Source organism: Ambystoma mexicanum, chromosome 7q, assembly GCF_040938575.1.
Source record: "Ambystoma mexicanum isolate Mex_15411 chromosome 7q, UKY_AmexF1_1, whole genome shotgun sequence".
Taxonomy (NCBI): domain Eukaryota; kingdom Metazoa; phylum Chordata; class Amphibia; order Caudata; family Ambystomatidae; genus Ambystoma; species Ambystoma mexicanum.
In genome coordinates this window covers 146,054,594-146,078,165 of record NC_090941.1, presented here as the reverse complement: position 1 = coordinate 146,078,165, position 23,572 = coordinate 146,054,594, and the positions used below count along the sequence as shown (strand labels likewise).

Sequence of the window (23,572 nt, the reverse complement as noted above, 5' to 3'; positions counted from 1 at the left end):
TCCTGCAGCACTCTGAGGAAATCCAACCAGCTCTGAGATGGGTGTCCAGGTGGCTTACTTGGGAGTTGATTGGTCTCACCAACTCAAAGGGAGGAGTCATCCTTGGAGGGCTTCTCTGTCGATGGGAACTTTTGCGATTCAGACCTGCAGCAGGGCTTCACCGGGCAAACCAACGGTCCAGGAGTTGCAGAAGCCATCCTTTTCAAGCTCTTCTTCGGTTCCTTCGTCCAGTGGTCGACTCTGCCTTCCAAGCCAAGAGACTTGCCTTTTATTCAGTTCTCTCCCATTCATTCCAGCTTAGCTGCCACTCACCCAGCAGGGTGGCTGTCCTTGCCGGACAGTCAGCAAGCCAATCATCAGAGTGCATTTGGGTCTCCTAGGAGAATAAGCACAGGGAGTTTCAGGCTCCTCCCTCACTTCCTGCCTACCTCAGACACTCTGGAGCCAGAGGCGGGTTTCACTCCTGAAGCCCGCCAAAGGCGAATGAACAAAGAGACCAAACCTGGTTTGGCGCGCAGAGAGAAACTCAAGGGACCTTCCCACAAAGAAATGGCGAAAAAAGAAGACCGGGGACCATTTTAACAAATTAGGCTCCGTGCCATTTTGAAAAACATGACTCCTGCGATTTACTGTTACTTGAGCCGCGAACAGTTCGCGGTCAGGGTTAATCAGGGTAGTTCATTGCAAAACCACTGCCACCAGCTATTCTGAGAGGAAAGGGTAACATATGAATGCTACATGAGTAACTAGACATAGGGGATACTAAGTAATCCCTCCAGCACTCTATTGTAAGATGGGGTGTGCTGGGTTTAGAATTTTACAGGACTAAGTGAAGTCAATTTCACTCCACTGCTCTGGGAAACAGTTGATCCCAGAGAATGTATTTTAAACTTTGGGAAATATGAAAGACTTGCCTGGGACACTGCACTGAAGGTGCTTTGTGACACATTTGTAAAAGATGATGCCTATGGAGTTAGACTCCATAACCCATAGCTCTCAACCATTTGTGTCACAGAAGCGGGTGAAAACACCCGATTTTATTTTTGGCGGGTGAGAGGCCCATTGAAACAAATGGGCGTGCAGGAAGCTTGGCAGGTGAGTCTGCTGTTTACAAGGCGGGTGACACCCGCCAAATGCATGTGAGTTGAGAGCTATGCATAACCAAAAAGAAACATTGTATAAAATCACATTAAAATACATGAGAGAGTGGGAAAAGGGTCTCACTCTCTCCAGGTTAAAAAAATCAAGTCCTCAAAATCCAACAAAGTTGCTGAAGGTCTCTAAGGTAGAGGGAATTAGCATATTTTTGAGAATTCTCCCTAACAACGCAAACTTGTGCCCGGTTCGGGCTCCCTGGTCGCTCTGCCGGCGGCCGGGAATACCCCCTTTATTTATACAGCATGCGGCGGAGTGCAACGTCACTCCGCCACGTGCATGCGCCCTTAAAGGGGCAGCACCACAAGGGCCATTCAGCGCAATCCCACAATTTCTGAATTTATATTAAAGGGTAACTCAAACCTAAATGCAGTACACACATATGCTGATTGATGAAGATGAAAATAAGACGTGCATACTCGCAAAATAATCAAACTAAGGTCACTTATTTTTGTAAAATTGCTTGTGTAAATGTTATAAAAAAAAGTGAACTGTACTATTTATAACGGAATGGACCGCAAAGTGATTAATTCACAGCGAATCAAGTTGTCCTTTCAATGATGTGGGTGGAGCTATGTAAATGATGCCATTTGTTGGCGTGCGAGCCATGGGAGCGTAGGCAATGCAAACTGTTGAAAGCATACTGAAAAATTGGCATGTATGACCACCGAGTACGCCAGGCAATTCTGCAAGGTTTCAGGTCTGCACCAGCTGATGCTGCCATTTAATAACAGCTCAGCGTGCAATAATATAGTGCTCTAAACAGCATAAGCTGCTGTGTCCACAAATCATGTTTATTGGAATAGTAATAATATTTCCTCGCCTCCGTGCTCAAACATTTGTCTCCGAGAGCTCATGACCGATTGGTTGGCCTCTCTCACCAATAGAAAGCAGATAGCGGTTCTCGTCAACCAATAGGGAGCTCTGCAGTGGCGTCATTCGACAGGTCTGCCAACTGGTCGGAAAGCAGCAGCTCCATATCCCTGAAGTTCCTTGCTAGGATTGAAGCGAACCCGGAAGTTGACGTCTCCATTCTGTAGTGGAATCGTGGCAAAGTCACGTGGCAGCGCGCGCGCAGTGATTGGCTAAACCAAACCGGGCATCTCGTTTTTGCAAAAGAAGCATCTAACCTTTGTTGTAATCAGTCGCTTCAGCAGTGGCCTCGCCGACAGCCCGGTGAATAACTTGGCAGCAACCCACGGCTCAGCAACTCGTCTGCCGCACACTGCTGGAGTGCAGTCTGACTGTCATTCTTATCTCACTTTCCGTCCCTGAGAGATGGGCCCCTCCTGGCTGCCCCTCCTGCTCTGCCCCATGTCCCTGGTAATTCTCAGGGCTGAAGCATCAACAGCCAAGGGGGTGACTGCCAGCCTAGCTGCAAAGTGGCCAGCAACCCCTCTTTTGCTAGAGGCAAGGTGCGGTATTCTAATGTGTAATTATAACTGACCATGCTGCAGCTGGCAGTGTAAATCTATTTCTCAAGGCTGCTGCACGTTTAAAGCAATTATTGGCCAAATATTCATATTTGATCCATTGAGGTCTAAATGCATTTGAATTGTGTTAGGAGAGTTGATCATTATTAAGACTAAGCATATAAAATGCGAAGTTGCGAACGTGTAATGACAGTGTTAGAAACTGTTGGCATTTTGCCCCTTACTTGCAATTCTGCTATAATAAAGTAAACACGTTATTGAGCAGCGTTCTGTAAGACAAAAACATGATTTTATATCAGCACACGGGGGCAATATTGTTTGCAAAGTGGACCACGTATAGCGTTGACTCACCAAGTATCTTGATAGCTCCAACTTTGTGTAAACTCCTTGCGATTTTATCTGATCTGTGCTAAAATTGACATATGCCGCTGGATGGAATTATTGGATGGTATCGTGTATGAGTGAATTTTGTCTGTAATGTTGCATCTTTTCGTAATAGTTTTTCACACTTGTGTATATTTTTGTGTATCCGCGTACTTGGGTAATGTCGGGAGAATACATATTTTGTTTGCTTTTCCTGGCTCTTACGATCCCATGGAAGGATACAAGTCCCAGTGTTCTTCGTAAATAAAGAGGCCTAGCTCCCTCACTGGCCGGGTTTGTGTGCATGGGTGCCTACTTGTGATTTTCACTGCTGGGCCACAGCCCCCTCACCTCCCACATTGAATATGAGCAAGCAACCGAGTTCGACCCCTTCCTGCGTGGGAACAGTGCATTTTAGAGGACGTTTTACCGGAGGAATCCGAAAAACCCAAATGGTTTCTAGGTTGATCTCATCACATAATATCTCGCCCAAAGTCACCTAGCATGTTGTGCTACCTTCCAGGTTTCTGCTTTGGGGGTTGTCACTCAGCTTTCAAAGAATGCAGTTCAGGCTTAAAAGCCAACTGTGTTTTCTTCCAGCAGCATTGACATTGCTTGAGTCTCATTTGGGAGATGAAGTCAACAATTCAAAACTGTAAAGATCCGGGGATATGCTAATGTTGGGACTCGGGCCTAGCTAGACTTTTGGTTGATGCCCCTGAGCGTCTATTGGGGGGAGGGGCTACATCCAAAAGACCCAGACCTATAGCCCAATTCAACCCCCCTCCACCTAGTGACGCCTCTGTCTACAGGGGGGCAACGTGTGGGTCTTGCCCCATTGCTAAAAACGTAAGGAGGGGAGCTACTCTGCACCTATTCATTGGAGCGTCTCAGCTTAACAGATACTGCACAGCACTGTGCAGCACCAGGGGCTTAACTCCACAATGGTTCTGTGGCAGTGCAGGAACTGCAATTCTGTAAAACTGATAGGCTGGCAACTCCTGCACTGCCGGGGAGAGACAATGGGTGAGATGAGGTTAGAAAGGTACAGGTGGGTGGCAGGTCATGCAATATTGTGTTGCTTTTGGAGGATTGAAGGCGAGTTTGGGGGAATGATGGGGGATGCCAAGTATTATTTGGGGGTTGGTAAGATGCCAGATATCGGGGCTTGAAATTGTGATTGAATAAGCAGGAGCTAAAAGCAGCTCCTGGGTAACCATCATTAACCAGTGACCAGGAGCCCATACTGGGGAACGCGGAGCATTGTGTCCTACAAATCTAAATTCCACATAAGATGGAAAAATCTCATTTTATCTATTATTTATGACCCCTTGGGCTTTATATGTTGTATAGATATGCCCTGATGTTTATTTAAAGATTATCCCAAATGCACGGAGTTAAATTCACATAGATATGTTTATTTGGCAGCAGTTTGCCTGGGGAGCCAAACGTAGCTCTTGGTAGCTGTTGGTGTAAAGCTAACCAGGCTCTTTCAAGCTACAAGCAGGAGCTAATTAGCTCCCATTTCCCCTCCATTGCGAATCCTGCAGATATTGTGTTGCTTTTTGGGTTAAAGCACACAGTAGGGGAGGGAGGCAAGCAGAAGGCCCACTTTTTAATGCAACTATAAACAACTTGGTGCATTTCACCTCTGGATTCTGAGAGACATTTTTAACTCACAGTTCGCTCTGTCACTGTGACTTCCTTGGGTAATGTTTCCGTGTTGTTCCTAGTTAATCTACTGTTAGAAAAATAAATGCAGTAATATGTATATGGCCTCAAATTTAGGATTGCTGTGTGATTATGCCTTGGAAGACGCCCGACTGAAGATGCGTAGGGGGCCATTTCAACATTCTGTGGGGCCCTCCTCCCCCCATGTTTAGAGTGGAAAAATCTGCAAGTAGTACAAATTAGTACCCAACAGAAAAATGAACATTTGTTTTTAATGTAACCTGGTCGCACTTCATATAGTCCTTTGTGGATATGGCCTGACAATTTGAATTGTGATTCTGCTCTTATGGACAATTCTGTTAATATGAATTTTAATCGTATGGCCATAGTGCCATATGCAGAATTACTTCCTTCAAGGCACGAAGGAATGGTAGGGTGGCCAGGAGAACTCTTGGGCACAGCCCGGTGGGATATGGAGAGATGGCAGAGTTCTTAGCGATATATGTACATATGTTTGTCACATGTAAACATGTGACTCTTCTTCGTGAAACTCCATTTGCTATGCCAAGAAGGGATGGTGAGGGGGAAATGTGTTGCATGATGTCTACATAAGAGAAATTGTAAACGTTTAGCGAACTTTATACATGATCAGTGCTGTTAGTTTATTTAAATCAATGGTTACTATTTTGAGAGAAAATTTAGTTCAGAAATGTACATTTGATTTGTTTTTTGACTCCGGTAAGGACCTCCAGGTTTTCTCATGTCAGAGGAGAATGTTTGAGTCGTGGACCTTAAGTGGACAGCTGTCTAGAGACGATGTTTGTCGTTTTTACCAGTATGATATGGAAGTGCTGCATAAAAGAGAATCCATGCCATTCAAGACCTTCCGTGACTGTCTCAGGGATTTTGGTTTAAGGAAGTAAGGTAGCTCCACAGGCCAACACATCAGGCACTGGGCAAATGCTCCGCCGATGGCAGAAGGTGCCACTAGAGCACAGATCGCATGGGAGAGGTTAATATCAGAAAGGGAATCCAACAAGGGTCTTATATCCTCCATGTACAGAATTCCGTTACATGGGGTCAAACAGGGGCAATTGACGGGATGATGAAATAGGCAGGCAGTTTACAGACGGACGTGTTTGGTTCGTACACGGACACACAGAACCAAGAATTGCAGTATGAGCTCCTGCATATGTGGCATTATACGCCAGAAAAAATGCACCAAATGAATAGGGACAACACCTTAAAATGCTGGTGGGAATGTGGGGAGGTGGGAACAGGGCAGTCTATGTGGTGGGGATATCTGCAGCATTTCTGGAAGGCAATGAAATCAAAAATCTGTAGAATGTTGGAGTTTGACCTTGTTCTTGATGGGGCGACTGTGCTCCTCAATATCCCTCGCTGGGTGATGCTAAGGTTGGAGGGAAGGTGGGAATCGTAACTGGCGAATGAGGGAAGAGCCCTTTTTACCTCTATGTCCCTCTTCCTCGTCAGTGCTTGTTCCTGAGGCCATGCCTCCAACCAAGGAACCCTTCTTCACTTTCTTTTCTTTTGCTGTATAAAACCCCCTCCTTACCCACAAGCTCCACTTCAATTTTTCATGTCTTCCCAACCAGGACTGTTTTTGGGGCCAGGCACCAGAGGGCTATGATTGCTAGCCCCCTGGAGGTTCCTTTTTACGAGGCTTTCGCACCATGTACTGCACTGTCCCTCCCCTTACCCCTTCCCCTTCCCATGCACTTGCGTGATCTGAATGACACTTGGCCTAGTCGGATCGTTGTCTGCCTCCCCTCTGTTCCCCCCTCCCTTGCCTGGTTGTGCCTTAAAACACTTGTGTATAGGCGCGTTATAAATTCCATATTATCATCGTCACCCCTCCTGTGGGGCACGCACCTTGCTCCTCGTATAGGCCTTGGGGGGCCGGTTGAGCACGCAGCTTCTCCCATGCTCTTTGCAGGGTGTTGGTGCTTGCAGAGGCCCTGGGTCATCGGTGCTGCCGCGCTGTGCAGTGGTGCTGGCGACCTCCAAAGGACCGTGGTGTCCCCCCACACCCCTACTGGGCCGCAGGGGTTGCGGGCATATTTAATGTAACGTTTTTGTTGTTTCCCACCCATCTCTCTACTGCGGCTTTGTCTTGTTGCCATGGTGACTGGGGCTGCTACGATGGCCCTTGGTGTCGGGTGCACTGCGTGTTGTGGTGGCGGCCTGCCTGCCGCAGGGGATGAGGGCACTCTGTGTTTCTAGTACCAGAATGGGTCATACTTTCCAGTATTGCCCGACCTGTGTGTGCCATCTTTTATCAGCACTTGATAGTTCTAGTGTTTGTAGAACTATGGGGATTCCCACGCTTCGCCACTGCCCTTTTTCTGCCGGCAGCTCACTTGGTAGTATGGACAATTGCAGCTCCAGGTCTGCACGGTCCCCTGGTCCTCCGTGCTCATGTCTAGATGGGGTGTTCTGTGCAAGGGATGCGCTAGATTGTGGCCTCATTTGTGGTGCTATTTGGGGTTTCAGCCTTAATGATGACTGGTCTGGTTGTCGTTGTGGTGTGGGACTCTACTGACCTTTGTGATCTTGGCCCGGGGGCGGGTGGTTTTCTGCCCCCCTGACCCATGTTCTGGTTTTTCCTGTGCAGTACAGGGATATTGGCAGAAGTGCTAATGGAACTCGGCTGTCCCAATTCGCTGTTGTTGATCCCAGACTCACATGTCTGTGGTTCTGTTGTGGGTTCAGGCGTTACCAGGACTTTGGGTGTGCCCTCGCACCAGCGCCACACATCTTTTGGGGCCTGGTTGGTTTCTCCAATGGTGGTTACTATGGACAGGTTCTTCAGAAGCTGTTCCTGTTTTGCTGGAGGTTTGCATCTACTACCGCTGCCTGTGATGTACCTGTTCTATTGTGTCGAGGCCTGCCCCACTGCAGGCTTTGTGCCCGCAGTTGCTGTACTTCTGGGGATGTAAGCCTGCCATTCTGCTGCTTGGGTTGGACTGTTGTCTGAGCAATGCTTGTACGGTTGCAACCTGCGGTTTTGGCATTGCTTTTGTGTTTGGGTGTCCAAATTCCATGATTTGTATTTGGGGACCTGTTGTATTGGCTTGCATCAGCTTTGTCCTGATGCTTGCTTTGCTGGATTGTATTCGTGCGTCAGTATCTGGCATGCGCTGTAGCGATTACTTGGATGCTGGCCATACCTCTCAGGGCGCAAGTACCTGCAGACGTTGCTTCTCTACTGTGGTGGTCTCTCGTTGGGCCTCAGGGTCCATAGTCCCTGCGTGTCTGCTGAATGTGTCATTGTGTACTTGTTTTGTAATGATATATGTGCCAGGCCCATTTGATTTCTTGCACCCCTTGGTCTCTTTGGGCAGGCTGCTCCTGGTCCGCTGCTGCCAACTCCCATGATTGCTCCCCCACAGTGCATGCACATTGCGGGTTCACGCTGCATCTCCCACTGGCTACTTTGGGTGTTGGGTGCCCTGGCCATGGTGGTTGTGCATTTTAGTTCAACATGTTTGTTTGGCTCTGCTGTCTCAGTGAGTCGGGTTTCATGCATGACGGGGTGCCGACGTTGGGTGTGCTGTATCTGGCCAGTGAATCCTGTTTGTTGTGTGACATCTGCTGTATGAGTCTGTGCATGTGTGTGACGGGGTTCAGATTTGTGTCCTGGTGATGTACCCTGGTTACACTCCCTCCTGTTAGGTGCTGCACGTGGCTGTTGCGTCACTGCTGTCTGTCTCTCTCAGGGCTCACATGCTCTCGGCAATTGCTTCACTGCTGTGGCAGTTCTCGTTGGGCCTCGAGGTCCGTGGCCCCTGTGTGTTGGCAGAGAGGGACTGTGTCCTTGTATTGGATCCCCTCTTTGTGTCTCTGTGTGATATTCTCCCTTTGTTTCGGTTGGGTGTTTGGTTCATGTCCCTAGATCTGGGAAGCTCTTACTCCCATGTGGCGCTACCCTCTTCCCTGGTCCCTTCTTACATATTTGTGTTGGGGTTTTGGCTATTTGGTTCCGGGTCCTCTGCTGGGTGTTGCGTTTTCCTTGTCTGTTTGCCTGCCTTGTCGTGGGGGCCTGGCAGTGATTGGTCCTGGCACATCTACGTCTGGTCTGCTGGGCTCTGCTTGTCTGAGGGGGTTTGGTCTCACTGACAAGAGTTCAATCTGGGCCCCTCTCAGTGTCTGTTTTTCCACGGGGGTCGGTTTTACACCAGGGTGGGGTGTGACTTCTTGCCTCTAGAGTGGATTCATCAACTTCATTCTGTTGTGGGTTCTCCGGCTGCTGTGGGTTTCTGCTCGCCTGTTTACCATGCTTGGGTAAGTGGCTTCCTGTGTTTTTTGGTCCAGTGGGCCCGCCTCCATTTGCGTCTTCTGCCTTCTGGCTCACGGCTTCTCCGGTGTACATCGCTCTGCCCCGGTCTCTAATGGCGGTTCTGCTGGGGTCGTTGCAGGTCCATCATTAGACTCTTTGGATCTCTTGTTGCCGGCAGGCGGGGGTGGGGTGCCTCTCTGCGTGCCCCTTCTGGTGCTAGGGTTGTGGGGTCCTGCGGTGCTTCATCATTCGTCTGCCTGGATGGCTTGTGTGCCACTCACCAGGCCGTGTTGTTTTTCAGGGTGTCCTTGGAGAGCCAGGCAATGGTGGTCAGGGCGGACCCTTCATCTGCTTTGGCTTATGTTCCTTGGCATTGGGGCTCTGGTCGCTGTGTACCCGGGCCTCTCGGTTGGCTGCCTGGTGTGGTGTTGCCTCTGGTGGCCGCATACGTCTGTGGGGTGGGCGTCGACCTTGGCTAGTTTTTCCCGTTGTCCTTGGTTCTGGTCCCATCGGCCTGGGTATGTTGCAGTGTTCTGCAGTAGGTTTGGGTGTTCGTCTTTGGATCTCTTGCCTCACTGGCCTCGACATCAGGAGGTAGGAGGGGGCTTTGTTGCATCGCCTTCCCATTACTGCAGTTGCTCCCTGTGTCCCCGTATTTTTGCTGTTGGTCGTCTCGTTTCACTCATCCCTGGTTCTGGTTCTCTGTTTTTCCCCCCGGGATCTGCAGTCCCTGACTGGGTTTCTTGGCTCGCAGTTCATGTTCTGCAGGCTGTGTTGGTTGGTTTCCTTTCTCTGGTGGCCGAGTTCCGTCATTATGGTTGCATGTTTGTTACGTTTGGCGCAGCTGGAGCTGGGCGGACGACCCTGGTGGTATCCTGCTGCCATTGGTTCCGATCTGTCTTGTCCATGGCTTCCAACTCTGCTAGTTTGTCTGTGCTTTTGCGTGTCCGGGGTCTTCTGCGAAGGGATTTGTGGCTTACTGAGCGGATGCCCTAGGGGTGTCTCTGCTGGGGATTAATGGGCTGCTACCTGGTTGGTCGGTGCACCTTTCCCCACCGTTCCTAGCTGGCCGTTTCTCACCCCATGGTTGGCTTCTTTGGGGTTGAGGTGCTGTCTGTTGGCATATTGCTTCCCTGGGGGTTTTGTTTGCTTTGTTTCCGTTTTTGCAACACTTCTGTCTGTGTTTCTTTGGGACCTGTCCCCGTTGGCTAAGCTTTGGTATACCGCAGAGGTAAGTACTGTGATGAGGAAGAGGGACGTGGAGGTAATGCTATGATTACTTGCTGATAATCTTCATTACTCCTAGTCGAGCTCTTCCTCATCACAGTACGGACAACCCTCCTAGCCCTCCCTACGGAGAGGGTCCCTTGCTCCGGCTTGGTTATTGTAAACTGGGGCTTGTGGGTAAGGTGGGGCATTTATACAGCAAAAGAAAGTGAAGAAGGGTTCCTGGGTCGGAGGCAGGGTCTCAGAGGTAAATACTGTAATGTGGAAGAGTAGGACTAGGAGTAATGAAGATTACTGGTGTGTGATCATAGCAATAGTGCAGTGGTATTATGTCATTTGGGACATTTTCAGTATGGAGAAGATAACTGCGGCCGTTTGAGATGATATGAAAACGTTCAGCAAACTATGGTCACCTTTCATTGCATATCCCCTCAAGGATCTCAATAGACTTGTTGTGTTACGGTATGGCTGAGATTACTAGACCTGATACCGGAGGAAGAAAATTAAATGACAGACCGAATGGTTGTAATTAAGGTGAAGTTGTGGAAAAAAATCTGGGGAAGAGGGGGTTGTTGTATTCAAGTAGAAAGGACAGTAACTGGAGATTGTTAACTTAAAATAGCACCACAGGTGGAACCATCGTTGAGGTTTGTCAATTTCTCCAGCATGGGGTCTGGCATGGATTCACATGCTCATGAATATTCCCCTTCGTCAGGCTGGGAATCCTCGGTAAAGAAAAAATCAGTTTCGTTTCTGATCTCTTTCTTAGTAACCAATCAATGATCTCTGGGTCATACTGCCCCCAGCCAATGACTGCGTCTCCCTAAGCTACGCCTCTGGCAGCCATCCTCAGATTTTTACCGCACGCTCAAGTGTTGGGAGTCCTCGTGCTTTAGCTCTCGAGTTTTTGCTCCGTTTTTGCGCTTTTTCAGGAGATTTTCTAATTTTTTCGGTTTAATCGAGCCTCAAGCTCCTCCATTTCTACTTCTGATAACGGGGACCCGTTTCGGAATTCTTCTACGCCCCTCAAGGGTGAAGTTTTCGTCGAGTTTACGCTTCTTGGAGGATTCCGGAAGATCTGTGGCCTACCTCAACGGACATGGTCCAGGACAAGGGAAGCTCGACGCCCGGATCCAAGCTGTTCGGATTACAAAACGTTTTCAAGGAGGACGAGCATTCGCGATGTCTCTACTGCCTTCATGAGGACAAGACGCACATGGAGAAGGACTGTGCATTCTGCAAGAACCTTTTGGAACGGACCAAACAAGATCATCGTTCCCTCGTCGCCGCCTGGCTGGAGAATGGCACAGCAGGTGAGAAGGCGAAGAAAAAGTCTGAGCGGGCTTCTAAGTCCTGTGAGGGCGCCCCGGTGACGGGGGCCCAACAGAAGGCCAAGCACCGCGGGCACCGGGAGCGCCGAAAGGTCAGGCTCTTCGGCTGCCAGGCAGGGCGCGACTTCCTCGGCACGTTCAACCACGAGCCAGCACTCTGGTTCAGGGAAGAGGAAGTCCGAGAACCCGGGTAAGCTGCTGGAGCGGCCCCAGTCGATCTCGAAGGGGGAACAAGGCGCTGACTCTCCCCCCAAGGCAAAGGCCCAGGACGCACCTAAGGTGGTGAGGGCTTTGATCCAGCCGGCAAAGACCTCTATCGAAGTGGTCGCAGCGACCCTGGCGAAGCCGGCTGAGACTACGCCAGTGGAAACAGCCTCTGGGTCCAGAGTATCCCTGTCACCGCGGAGGGAATCCTCTTTCCAGCCCGTCATTAATACTCCCGCGAAGTCCCCGGCGGAAAAAGAGGGGGGGGGGGCTGTGGCCATTACAGACTCGGAATCAGCCTCTGAGGAGGAGCTGGTGGAAACCAAGAAGGGCCTCAACGAGAGGTTCATAGGCCTCAACGAGAGGTTCGAGAAGGTTGGATCCCAGGGGACGGTCCCCGCTGACGTGATCGAAGATGGCGACGAAGAGGGCCCAGTGGAGCAGCCATCCCGTCCGTCGCAGCCATTACCCGAGCCCCAGGATAGCTCGGCAGCCATTTTGTTGGCGATCCAATCCTTATGTACCGAGATAAGGACGAGATTACCGCGGACCCCGACGGAGGATCCAGAACCAGGCCCGTCGGGAAACCCTCCAAACAAGTGGAGGAAAGTCCACCCCTCACCGCCCTTCGTGCCCGCGAGGCCTGTGGACCCCTCTTCCCCCTCGCCGGACTCTAGAGAGGATACGGCGATGGATACAGCGACGGGGACGGACGACGAAGGCGGCGATGACACAGCGGACATCCCGTCATCACCCCCCCCTCGGGCTTCTCCAGCCGACGAAATTGGCTCCTTCCACACCATGATAACCAGGGAATCTGAGCTCTTCCAGCTCTGCCCTGAAGAACAAAAAAAGGAAGGGTTTCTTTACCAACGACGAGAGGCCAAGAGGAAGACAGTCCTTGCGGTGCCTTTGCTCGACGACATCTAGAACGAGGGGCTTGCTGTCCTCAAGAACCCTTCCACGACACCCGCCAAGAGGGACAGGTACGAGAAGAAGTACCGAGTCCCTGATGCCGCCCCTTTGTGCCTCAGGGCCCAGCCCACGCCAGACTCTGTCGTCTCGGCAGCGGCTAAGAAGAAAGCAGCGGGTGCGGCGGCTTCAACTTCCACTTCCCCGCCGGACAGCGAGGGCAAGAAGTTGGACTCCATGGGATGACGAGTCATCTCGTCGGCGGCGGCGACGACGATTAAGGCGGCCAATGCCCTAGCGGTCGTGGCCCGCTACGACAGGGAGCTCTGGTTCAAGATGGCTCCCCTGCTAGACTTCCTGCCTGACAAGAGGGCGGGGGCCCTACAAATTCTGCAGGAAGGCGAGGTGGCATTGGATCACGCCATAACGGTGCCAACGGACATTGCCGATACCGGATTTCGCCAACTGGGCAACTGAGTTTGCCTCTGACGATGACGAGGATGGCTCAAGGCGACAGACTTTCGCCAGGACGTCCAGACCAGAGTGTTCAACGGCAACAACATTTTTGGTAAGGCGATGGACGAGTCTCTACAGGCCATCAAGACCGACTCAGTGACGGCCCGGGCCCTAGGGGTACTTCAACAACGATGGCCCTTTCGGAGCTCCGGAGGCAAATAGGGTGACTCCAAAGGATCCAGCGGTGGCTCCTCCACTTACTGCCAGGTGGCCCGCTCCTCCTCCCAGGAGGCCTACAGAGGTCGCAGCAAGCAAGGGGGATCCCGCCGTCGTCGCCAAGGAGGCCAAGGCGGCAAGGCCGCCTCCAAGCAAGACTGACCTGGCCGTGTCGTCGGGCCCCCACCGAAGCACTCCGGTGGGAGGCCGGCTGACGAAGTTCGTCAGCGTGTGGGAGCCCATCTCCACCGACCGTTGGCTGCTGGACACCCTGGCCAACGGGCACTCGCTGGAATTCCAAAAGAAGTGCCCTCGCATTCCTCCCGTGGCCAGGAAGGAGAATCGCGTCCCTCAACTGCTGTTGGAGGTAAGGGCGATGCTCAAGAAAGGTGCCATCGAGCTCGTCCCCAGGAGGCTCCGGGGTTCCGGAGTGTACTCAAGGTACTTCATCGTCAGAAAGAAGACAGGCGGTTGGCGCCCCATCCTGGACCTGCGTTGGTTAAACAAATACATCAAGGCGCAGAAATTCAGGATGGTCACCCTCCAGCACGTGCTGGGACAGCTGAAGGAGGAGGGCGACTTCCTATCGTCGTTGAACCTGGAGGATGCTTACTTCCACATACCCATTCTAAAAGGGCACCGGAAGTTTCTCAGGTTCGTGGTTCAGGGACACCACTACCAATTCAGAGCCCTGCCGTTCGGATTAAAGTCGGCACCCAGGGTATTCACCAAGTGCCTGGCACCAGTGGCGGCGCGGCTGCGCCTGCAGGGGATCCAAGTCTACCCCTACCTGGACGACTGGCTAATCTGGGCAAGGACAAGGGAACTCGCCGTCGAACACACAGCGAGGACCATCCGGCTGCTCACGGAACTGGGGTTTGCCATCAACTACCCCAAATCACACGTGGTTCCGTCGCAAGTAGCACTGTTTCTGGGAGCGAAGCTCCATATAGTGGGGCAATTGGCCTCCCCGTCAGAGGAGAGGACCAAGGCCATCCTGGGCAAGGTGCAGCGCCTGCTAGCCACGGACGTGGCCAGGGTGAGGTCCATCAAGTCCCTCCTCGGGATGTCCTCCTGCATCTATCTTGTACCCCTTTGCAGACTTCGGATGTGCCCGCTACAGGAGTTCCTCGACGCCCGCTGGTTTCAGGCGACGGGCTGCTTCGAGGCCAGGATCCCTCTCGACGAGGAGTTCCGTCGGGCAATCCTATGGTGGGGTACCCGTGCTCACCTCACTACAGGCACGGACCTTCAAACTAGGGGTGTCACGGTATTAGTTTTATGACGGTACAATAACCTTCTTGCCAAATGACGGTATATCATGGTTATCGCGGTATAGCAGGTGGAGTTAACTAATCTTAACAAATATTTTCTAAAAGGTCATAAATTGTCAGGTTTATCATCACAAGCAAAACCAGGCACACAGGGCCAGAATTGGGCTTTTCAACATACTTTCCACTGAAATGCCACCCCTTGCTTCCACCAAACACAAACACGTGTGGAAAGGGGGGGGGCCCTGCTGCAACTGGCAAAGCAAACTGAGTAGCTTTTCTTAAATGGTCCTTTAGGCTTTTAGCTCCCCCCACTGGCTACTGGTGAAGATGAACATGTTGCCATCTTGATAATCTGCATGCCACAGATCAATGGAGTCTGATGGTAGTATACGCTTGTGCGCATACGCACACGCACACACGCACGCACGCACGCTCTCTTTATGTTACAGCCTTTAGTTTACTTCCGGGCCAAAAGATGTTCAGTAATCACAGACATGTTACCCTTTGGTATGGCAGCAGAGAATACACACAGAGATGATTACATTTCGCAGTGTGACTTATTATATGTAAATTCAATGAAAGAACCAGGCAAATCCCCCATTGTCATATGTTTAGAAAACATTATCCATTATAAATATATAAACCCCAAAGCCACCAACCCAAAGTCCCGGGAGGATAGCTCAGCGGCAACGTACGTGCCTTGGAAGCAAGACGACAAGAAGCAACACAGGTTCGATCCCTGGGTCCGCGCTTAGAAACCTCTGGGTGCTTAAGTGCGTTATAAATACGCAACGAAGACAAAAACAATTACGCAACTAAATAAACAAAACCAATTTCTTTAACAGCGCCTCGATGCTCGCAGGCTGTGTGAGCGCTTTTAAAAAAATGTACATTAAAAAAAAACCCTCTTCCTTCTTGGCACTGTATTTATTCTTCCTATTGCTAACATATTGCTTTTGTGTCGGGCACGTGTGGTTTATGGAATGGCATTAAAAACTGCTCAAACTGAAACTACTTAGCAGACGGCACATCCAACAGTGCAAGACCAAGACTGTGCAGCACTTGCTTACTGCAGCCTTTCCAAATCAGATTGAAAAGCCCACTTAACGGTATGAACTGTATACCGGTATAAACAATGTGACGGTTATTATTGTTCAATTAAGTGGTTCACGGTATCTTTAACGGTATACCGTAATACCGTTACATCCCTACTTCAAATCCCGGCGTTTCAGGAGACGGTGACGACGGACGCCTCCCTCGAGGGTTGGGGGGCCCACACAGGAGATGTCCACGCAAGAGGCCTTTGGCTCCCGGAGGAGAGGTCTCTCCACATCAACATTCTGGAGCTCCGAGCAGTGTTCTGGGCGCTCAAGTCGTTCCTTCCGTCCCTCAAGGACAAAGTGGTGAGGATCTTCACCGACACCACCACCACCACCACGATGTTCTACATACGGAAGCAGGGGGGCACCAGATCCCCAGCCCTATCCAAGGAGGCCCAGGATCTGTGGCACTGGGGCCGTCGCCCAGGGGATGTTTCTGGTTCCCTTCCACTTGGCAGGAATAAAAAACACCATTGCCGACTCGCTCAGCAGGGAGCTGCGCTTGTGCCACGAGTGGGAACTACGTCAGGACCAGGTGGATCGGCTCTTTCGGCGATGGGCCAAACCCCGGATCGACCTTTTTGCGACGAACTCCAAGTGCCAGAGGTTCGCCAGCAGGTTCCCGCAGCCGAGGAGCATGGGCGATGCTTTCTCGTTCCCCTGGGACGGCCTGTTTCTATACGCGTTCCCTCCGTTGCCGTTGCTGCTCCGCCTCATCAACCAGCTCAAGAAGTCCAGGTGCAGAATGATCCTCGTCGCACTGGCGTGGCCGAGGCAGATCTGGTTCCCGGACCTTCTGGACTTGTCAACGTCCCCACCAGTCAAGTTGCCGGCGGACGCGGATCTTCTCTCCAGAGAAGGGGGCGCCATTCTCCATCATGACCTACAGTCGCTGAACTTGCAGGCCTGGCTCCTGCAGCACTAGAGTTTGGAGGGTACGATATCCCGGCTGACTGCAGAGAGGTTCTTGCAAAAGCCAGGGCGTCCTCAACTGTTAAGTGTTACGGTCATAAGTGGAAGAGGTTCTCTGTCTGGTGCCGTGCACAGAAGATTAACCCTCTGCGGATTACTGCCCCTCAAGTACTGCTGTATCTACTGTCGCTGGCCAAAGCTGGACTGGCTCACGCCTCCATCAAAATACATCTGGCTGCCATCTCCCGATATACCAGGACTACGGGACGGGCGTCCTTGTGGTCTCATCGCATGGTGAAGGAATTTATGAAGGGACTATTCCGATCATTCCCGCCGGTGAAGGCTCCTGCCCTGGCGTGGGAGCTTAATGTGGTGCTGACCATGCTCATGGGGGGGGGCCCCCATTCGAGCCTATGCATTCGTGGCCATCACCTCTGCATGACGAGTGGGAGAGATCCAGGCCCTATCTTGCAAGCCTCCATACTTTTTCATGACACGGGGATGGTGCTACGGACGCACCCCTCCTTCATGCCCAAGGTGCCATCCGACCTCCACCTCAACGAGCCCTTGGTGTTACCAGTTTTCTTCCCGTCGCCGTTGACACCGGCCGAGAGAACTTTGCACTCGCTGGATATAGCTAGAGCGCTGAAGTTCTACGTGGACCGCACGAAGAGTTTTCGGAAGACGTCACAACTGTTTGTGAACTTTGGGTCTGTGAATCAAGGGAAGGCTCTCTCGGAGACTTCCATTTCCAGATGGCTCTCCAGCTGCATCATGCACTGCCACCGGTTGGCAAACCGACCGCTGCCCGGCCGTCCGAGAGCCCATTCGACCAGAGCGATCGCTGCTACTACGGCGTTCCTGTCTGGTGTGCCCCTGCTGGACATCTGCAGGGCTGCTATGTGGAGGTCGACACACACCTTCACAAGATTCTTCTTCGTCGATCGGGACTCCAGGGAGGAGTCCAGGGTCGGCCAAGCAGTGCTGCGCAACCTGTTTGCCTACGGGGAGCCTGGTGAGGAGGTAAGAATTGCTTAATGTTGAGTTTTGGATTTAATGCTTAATGTTGAGCCTTTGTTACCTCCCGTGGTTGTGCATGTGTATACTGCTATGTATTATTTTATTCATGAGCATGTGAATCCATGCCAGACCCCATGCTGGAGAAGGAACAAGCTACTTACCTGGAACTGTTCTCCAGCATGGGTCTGGCATGGATTCACATGCGAACCCTCCCACCTACCCCTCTGCGGCTCTTCACTTGGTCATACTGCCACTTTGCGTGCTACCAAATCTGAGGATGGCTGCCAGAGGCGGGGCTTGGGGAGAGGGCAGTAATTGGCTGGGGGCAGTATGACCCAGAGATCAGTTATTGGTTACTACTAAGAAAGAAAGACAGATCAGAAACGAAACTGATATTGATTTATTTCTTTACCGAGGATTCCCAGCCTGACGACAGGGAATATTCATGAGCATGTGAATCCATGCCAGACCCATACTGGAGAACAGATAAAGGTAAGTAACTTGTTCCTTTTTTTACTGTCATGCTATGCTTGTGAATAAATTCAAATAAAGATTTGGTTGAACAAAAAAAAATCTCTTGTTTTTATTAGTTGGTTAACCAGGGTTCCCAAATAATTTCGGCCATGGGAAAGGAAGATGGTTGATGGCCTCCCTCCGTAATAAGAATCTCTGATTACCATTCATGTCGGCAGGGCCCATCGGTGGCCATGCAAACTTGGATATGGCTCTCTGCTATAACGCAACTGTCTTATACATGATAGGAGTGAATCTAGGTATGTCTGAAAAGGGCCTTATTTAAGCATTGAAAAGGAGAACATGTACACTTATTAGACTCCACATCTAAGGGGGTGGGCGTTGGAATGAAATTGGTTCAATTTAATTTGGATAATCTAATCCTTAATGGCCCCAAACATTTGAGGGATGTTGCCTTTATTTCCATTGTATCCTTAAGGCAGGAAATGGTGATTTTATGGTCTAGTCTAGGGTGTCATATGCTGCTGATATACCCAAGAGACTTAGGATAGTTTTTTGGTCATTGCTTTAATTATCTGTTTTCTTGAATTGAAAAGCATAGTCCAGTACTTCTAGCAGGTTAGAACCCAGATTAGTTATTGTGAAATGAGCTGCAGCACTCTAGAGTACGTTTGGAGTTGTTGAATTACTCATTGGTCTAGAAATTTAGCATAGAAAGGTGCATTTTTGAGATTGGGTGATAATGTTCCAGATCATAGGGTCTATAGTTTATTCTGTACATGGATGATCACTTTTTATTATTCACTCGGGACTAGACCCTTTGTTAAAGAGTTGTTACGTGTTTGGGCAACGGAGAGGATATGGTCTTTCATGACAGGCTGGGCATGAAAAGCCTCGGTAAGGTGGTGCATAGAATTTCTTTGTTAATTTCCTTAATTCTATAGTAGATGTAAGTTTGAACACATTGAAGCCTTTGGGGGAGGGAGAATTTGTTGGTCGAACCAAGGTTTATATTGCGAGCAGACCTCAAAATGATAAGTGATAACTTACCCTTGGTGAGTAAGAAATGGTGTGATCTGTGAATGTGGAGACTTGAGTGGGTAAGTAACTGGCTTGTAGCTTTCAGATTTAAACCTTTATTCCTATTATAATGCTTTATCCTGGTGTTTGTGTATGCTCATTGGTGGGCAAGGGGTCAACCTCATTATGCACTCAATATACAGGCTTGGACTTTAGGTTAGTTTAGAACCCATAGAAGATTCTGGAATCTACCTTCATCATTATTGAGTTGTAATAAATATTGTAAAATGTGTAGAATATTTGTGCCATGATATTTGGTTATCAGCTGCTGATAACCATTTGTATTAAGGATCTTTAGCTCATTTTAATGGCTTTGAGCCGTTGATGCATTCGGTGAAGAGGGAACATTTTTATTCCAAATATTGTTGTTACAGTTACTGAGTTAACTGCTCACCCATCTCTTGTCATTTGTTTTTCTGGCAACTACAATGGGGCACAACCCAAAAATGCTGCATCGGTTTTATTTAGAAGTTCTACATTAATGGACTTTTGATTACTTTTTGCGTGTACATTCTTAGCTTACCACTCCCCAGAAACACTTTTAGAGCTGTGTACTGGACTAGGTTCTCTCTTCACGCTATTTGTTTGAGACTCACTCTACTCGTTTTTCACTATTGGAATCAATTTTCATTTTCAAAGCATTTTGTCCTCTCCAGATTAAAAGCGAAACACTGCATATCCATTCCTATCACATTTCTTCCGTTTATCTCTAGAAGTACTTCTGTAAACCGTTCACACTCTATTGCTGAATTTATTTTTAATTATGTTGGCACTGTAATGTGTAACAAGGGATGGGGTAATAAAGCAACTTAAACATATGTTTTGCACTCTTCCCCTTGCTATCGGCCAGGAATAATTCACTCTTGACGAATAAGAAATGGTGTGCTGTGTGCAGATAGGCCTGGCTAAAGGTTCCAAACCACTACCCAGGCATAAAATGACATCCCTGGCATGCATGAGTCACAGTGGTATAGTGTGATCCAGAATCTGCCCTACTATTCACCTTAACACTATCACCGCTATGCAACTGTTCATTTGGGGGAGGAATCTTTGTGTTTAAATTGAGTACTTTTTAAGATGCATACTCACTACTATAGACCCGTGTGCCGTTTACTACATGTGTGTGTTGGTTTCTGCTTATAGTTGTAGGATCCACAATAGCCATGTAATCTAATGTCAATGTATCAAGAAGGAGGGATTAGATTTGTTGAAGTTTACATCTATGCCAATCAAAGAAGCAACTGCTGATTGTTATAAAACTCCTGTCTCAGAGTGATTTACAACAAACGTAAATACCTACAAAACTAGCTGCCCAAAAGTTAATAAAAACAATACACCATGCTTGATCAAGTGGGCCTTTAAGGGACTTGGTTTCTAAGCTCTAAAGCCCCCAAACACACAGGCCTGGGTGAAAACATATGCACACGTTGTTTAAACTGTAAAGTATATCTTTGTTCTTATCTCTGTTACAATAGAGATATGTTAGAAAATGGGCATGGCCATGTTTTCTCTTGCACTACAGTACAGACATGTTCTCCCTTAAAACGTATTCAAGTCCAGATGGCGAAGTAATTTTTATGTATAGAATATATGAAGCGCAAACCTTTGTACTTGTGGATGGGGTTGATGTGTTCAAAGTGTCTTAGCCCTGCAATGAGATATGGTACAGCCTGCTGGATGGCTTTCGGAGGGGATAAGGTAGCATCTGGGACTCCTGCTAACAAGGCATTTGCTCCATTCATGAGGCAGTTTACGAAGCATTGAAACTCTGACGAGAATGAAAGGCTTGACTTTGCGGATGAGCATGCCTATGTTGCTGTTTGTGGTATTTTTTTGGCAATGTTTTTTTGGGAATGAGAGGTCATAGACTATGATACTATTGAGAGCTCTTGAATTGGGTTTGAGTTGAGGTATGAATCCATGAAGCGTCATGTCATTCTGAACGTTATCATGCTTGTTGGGGTTTCCTCGCAGAATGAATTTGGTCTTCATCAGGTCGAGATTGAGGTAGGTGTTTGACATGTAGGCGTGGATGAGGGACAGACAGTGTTCAAGCCGATGAATGTCATTGATGTATTGGAACTTTAGTTAGATCTACATGTCATGTCCATATTCGTGTATCTTGACATTGGTTTTGGGGAGGTTTTGCCCCACAATTCCCATGTAGAGGTTGAAGATGACGGGTGACTGGATGGAGTTTTGTGCAACTCTGCAAATTACTGGGTGTTGGTGGGACCTGTTGGAGCCTATAAAAACGAATTGGGTTGTGTTGAAAAACCACTGCATGGGGGTGCTGTTGAGTGGCCACCAAGATGGCCGCTTAAACTTGGAGCTCCCCTGCCCAGCCAAAGATCCTTTTGCATATCCTGCACTCTTAGCTCTGAAAGTTAGCTGCTGGCCAGTGCACATGCTCCGGTGTACATGCGAGTTGCCCAGTGGGGCTATCCGGCTCCAATACTGTCACTCGGTGCAAGCCAGAGGCTTCCAATTAGTGTTGACCAGGTGCCCTAGGGCCTGATTGTCGGTGTTGTGCACCGGCCTGACGGAGGAATATGAGTGATGAGACTGATGGTGCAACCCATGACGGTAAACTAAGCGAACTGGGGATCGGCCCCAGAGCAGCCTGCCTTCGTTTGCTGCCCGTGCAGAGGATCTGCATGGCATCTCCTCTGTCAGAGTGATGCCACAGCCTGGGCTGCGGCGCTGATGCGTTGCCCCGGTTTCCGAGACAAAACACTGCTGTGGACTTCCCTCGCAGCTGTGGCTGGAGGGCCTGGTGGCATTCCACCGAGAGTGGAGGGCGCCGGCCTTAGTGCGGTGCTGGAGAACAACACAGATCAGGACTCTGATCGGCTTGAGAGATTTGGGCCCGAGCCAATAATCGCGCTGCCCTTGATCTCGTGACAGCACCTGGGGGAGAGTGTTGGTGTGAGAGACCTCGCTGGGGGAAGGTACAGCTCCGGTTGAGGTGGCGCCTGCTCCCCCTCCATTGGTGGGGTGGGACCAGCCAACACCGATCAGTGTGGCCTGCAATCGGGAATAACAGGAAGGGGTGATCCTGATCTATGGTGGATGGATGAGGCCGGAATGCTGCTTGCCAGTGCCTCTGTTTGTGTGACTCCTCTTTGATCTGGTTGGGCAGGGTCACGTGGCAAGGATGTACCTGATCTCCCCTCCTTTTTGCGCTATGCATCGAGCACCTTGCAGAAGTGATCTGACGGCGACATGTGCACCGAGGACTCTGATTTTCCAGTTGGACAAAGATTTTTCTAATTTTTTTATTTAGGCATTCATATGATCGCACCAAGCCCGAGGGCATCTAGGCGGTAGTTACAGTCAGTAAGGAGAAAAAAGGGGAACAGAAACAATGTGGGTAGGGGAAGAGAGTCTTAGTTCAAGAGGTAGGTTTTGAGCTTCTTTCTGAAGCTGACATAGGAAGGTTCGTTGCAGAGGTGGCTGGGGAGCTCATTCCACAGTGCGGGGCACAAACTGGGAAGCTGGACCCCTATGGCTCCTGCTCTTTTGCATTGAATCTGGGGGTGGCAAGGCAGTGTTTGTAGGCTGAACGTAAAGATACAATCTCTCTATGCTGATGATGCCCTACTTTTTGTTCGGGATTTGGACCGGAACCTCTGTTTTATCCAAAAAAAGAAATCAAAATTTCTCCCAATATTCAGGGTATTGTATCAATTGATCAAAATCGGAACTGTTCCTGCTTACGCAGAACGCAACCCACCCCCCCCCCCCTTTCGCCCCTCCCTCAGCCCCCAGATACGCTGGGATTCTTGTCGGCACCTGAAAAGTTCACATTTCTGGGGATTATAGTTTCCAAAGCCACCAAAACGCTACATGCTGATAGCATGGCTGCTTATCTCCCTGCTCTCTCAGTGAATTTGGGCTTCTGGGTGCATCTTTCTCTTGCCTTTTATGGCTGTTTCTCCCTCTAAAAAATGGGAGTGGTGCCGAAACTCATATACTACTTTACCAATATTCCTAAATGGCCTGGCAGGATATTCTTCAACATGATTCAAAGGTTTGCTTCTCGGTTTCGCTGGGGCGCAGGGGCAGCAAGGAGGGCATGTAGCAGCATGTTGAGACCAATGATCAAGATAGTCTCACTGTCCCTGATTTTGAATTATGCTACTTGGCGTCCAGTGTACAGCAATTTGAGCTTGAGCTACCATCAATCCTGTTCATCACCATGTCACAATACAGCAAATTGGGGCTAGACCATTGAACCTGCACTCTGTACTATTTGGGGTAGATATCATGATACTTTTACATTTGACCCGGTCCGCACAACGGCCAGTGAGTGGGTCAGGATATTCATGCACATAGGGATTGATTCCCCCTATGCTTGAAAGGCGTCGCTGAGGGACTTCCCAGACATTTTGCCTAATCAGGATACAGATATACAGACCATTTGGGACCCTGAGTGTAAACC

The 23,572-nt window shown here is 49.7% G+C and overlaps 1 protein-coding gene across 2 annotated transcripts in view; it reads left to right on the top strand.

Annotated features, from left to right (window-relative positions):
• Positions 1–2,176: 2,176 nt before the first annotated feature.
• The window catches only part of UGGT2 (UDP-glucose glycoprotein glucosyltransferase 2), a 1,923,861-nt gene continuing 1,902,465 nt past the window's right edge, over positions 2,177–23,572 (top strand). The window contains exon 1 of one of the 2 annotated variants that reach the window (XM_069639785.1): positions 2,177–2,570. In XM_069639785.1, the coding sequence (XP_069495886.1) occupies positions 2,434–2,570 (137 nt within the window). In that variant the 5' untranslated portion in view covers positions 2,177–2,433. The remainder of the gene's footprint in view (positions 2,571–23,572) is intronic. The other variant, XM_069639786.1, reaches the window with a different exon arrangement.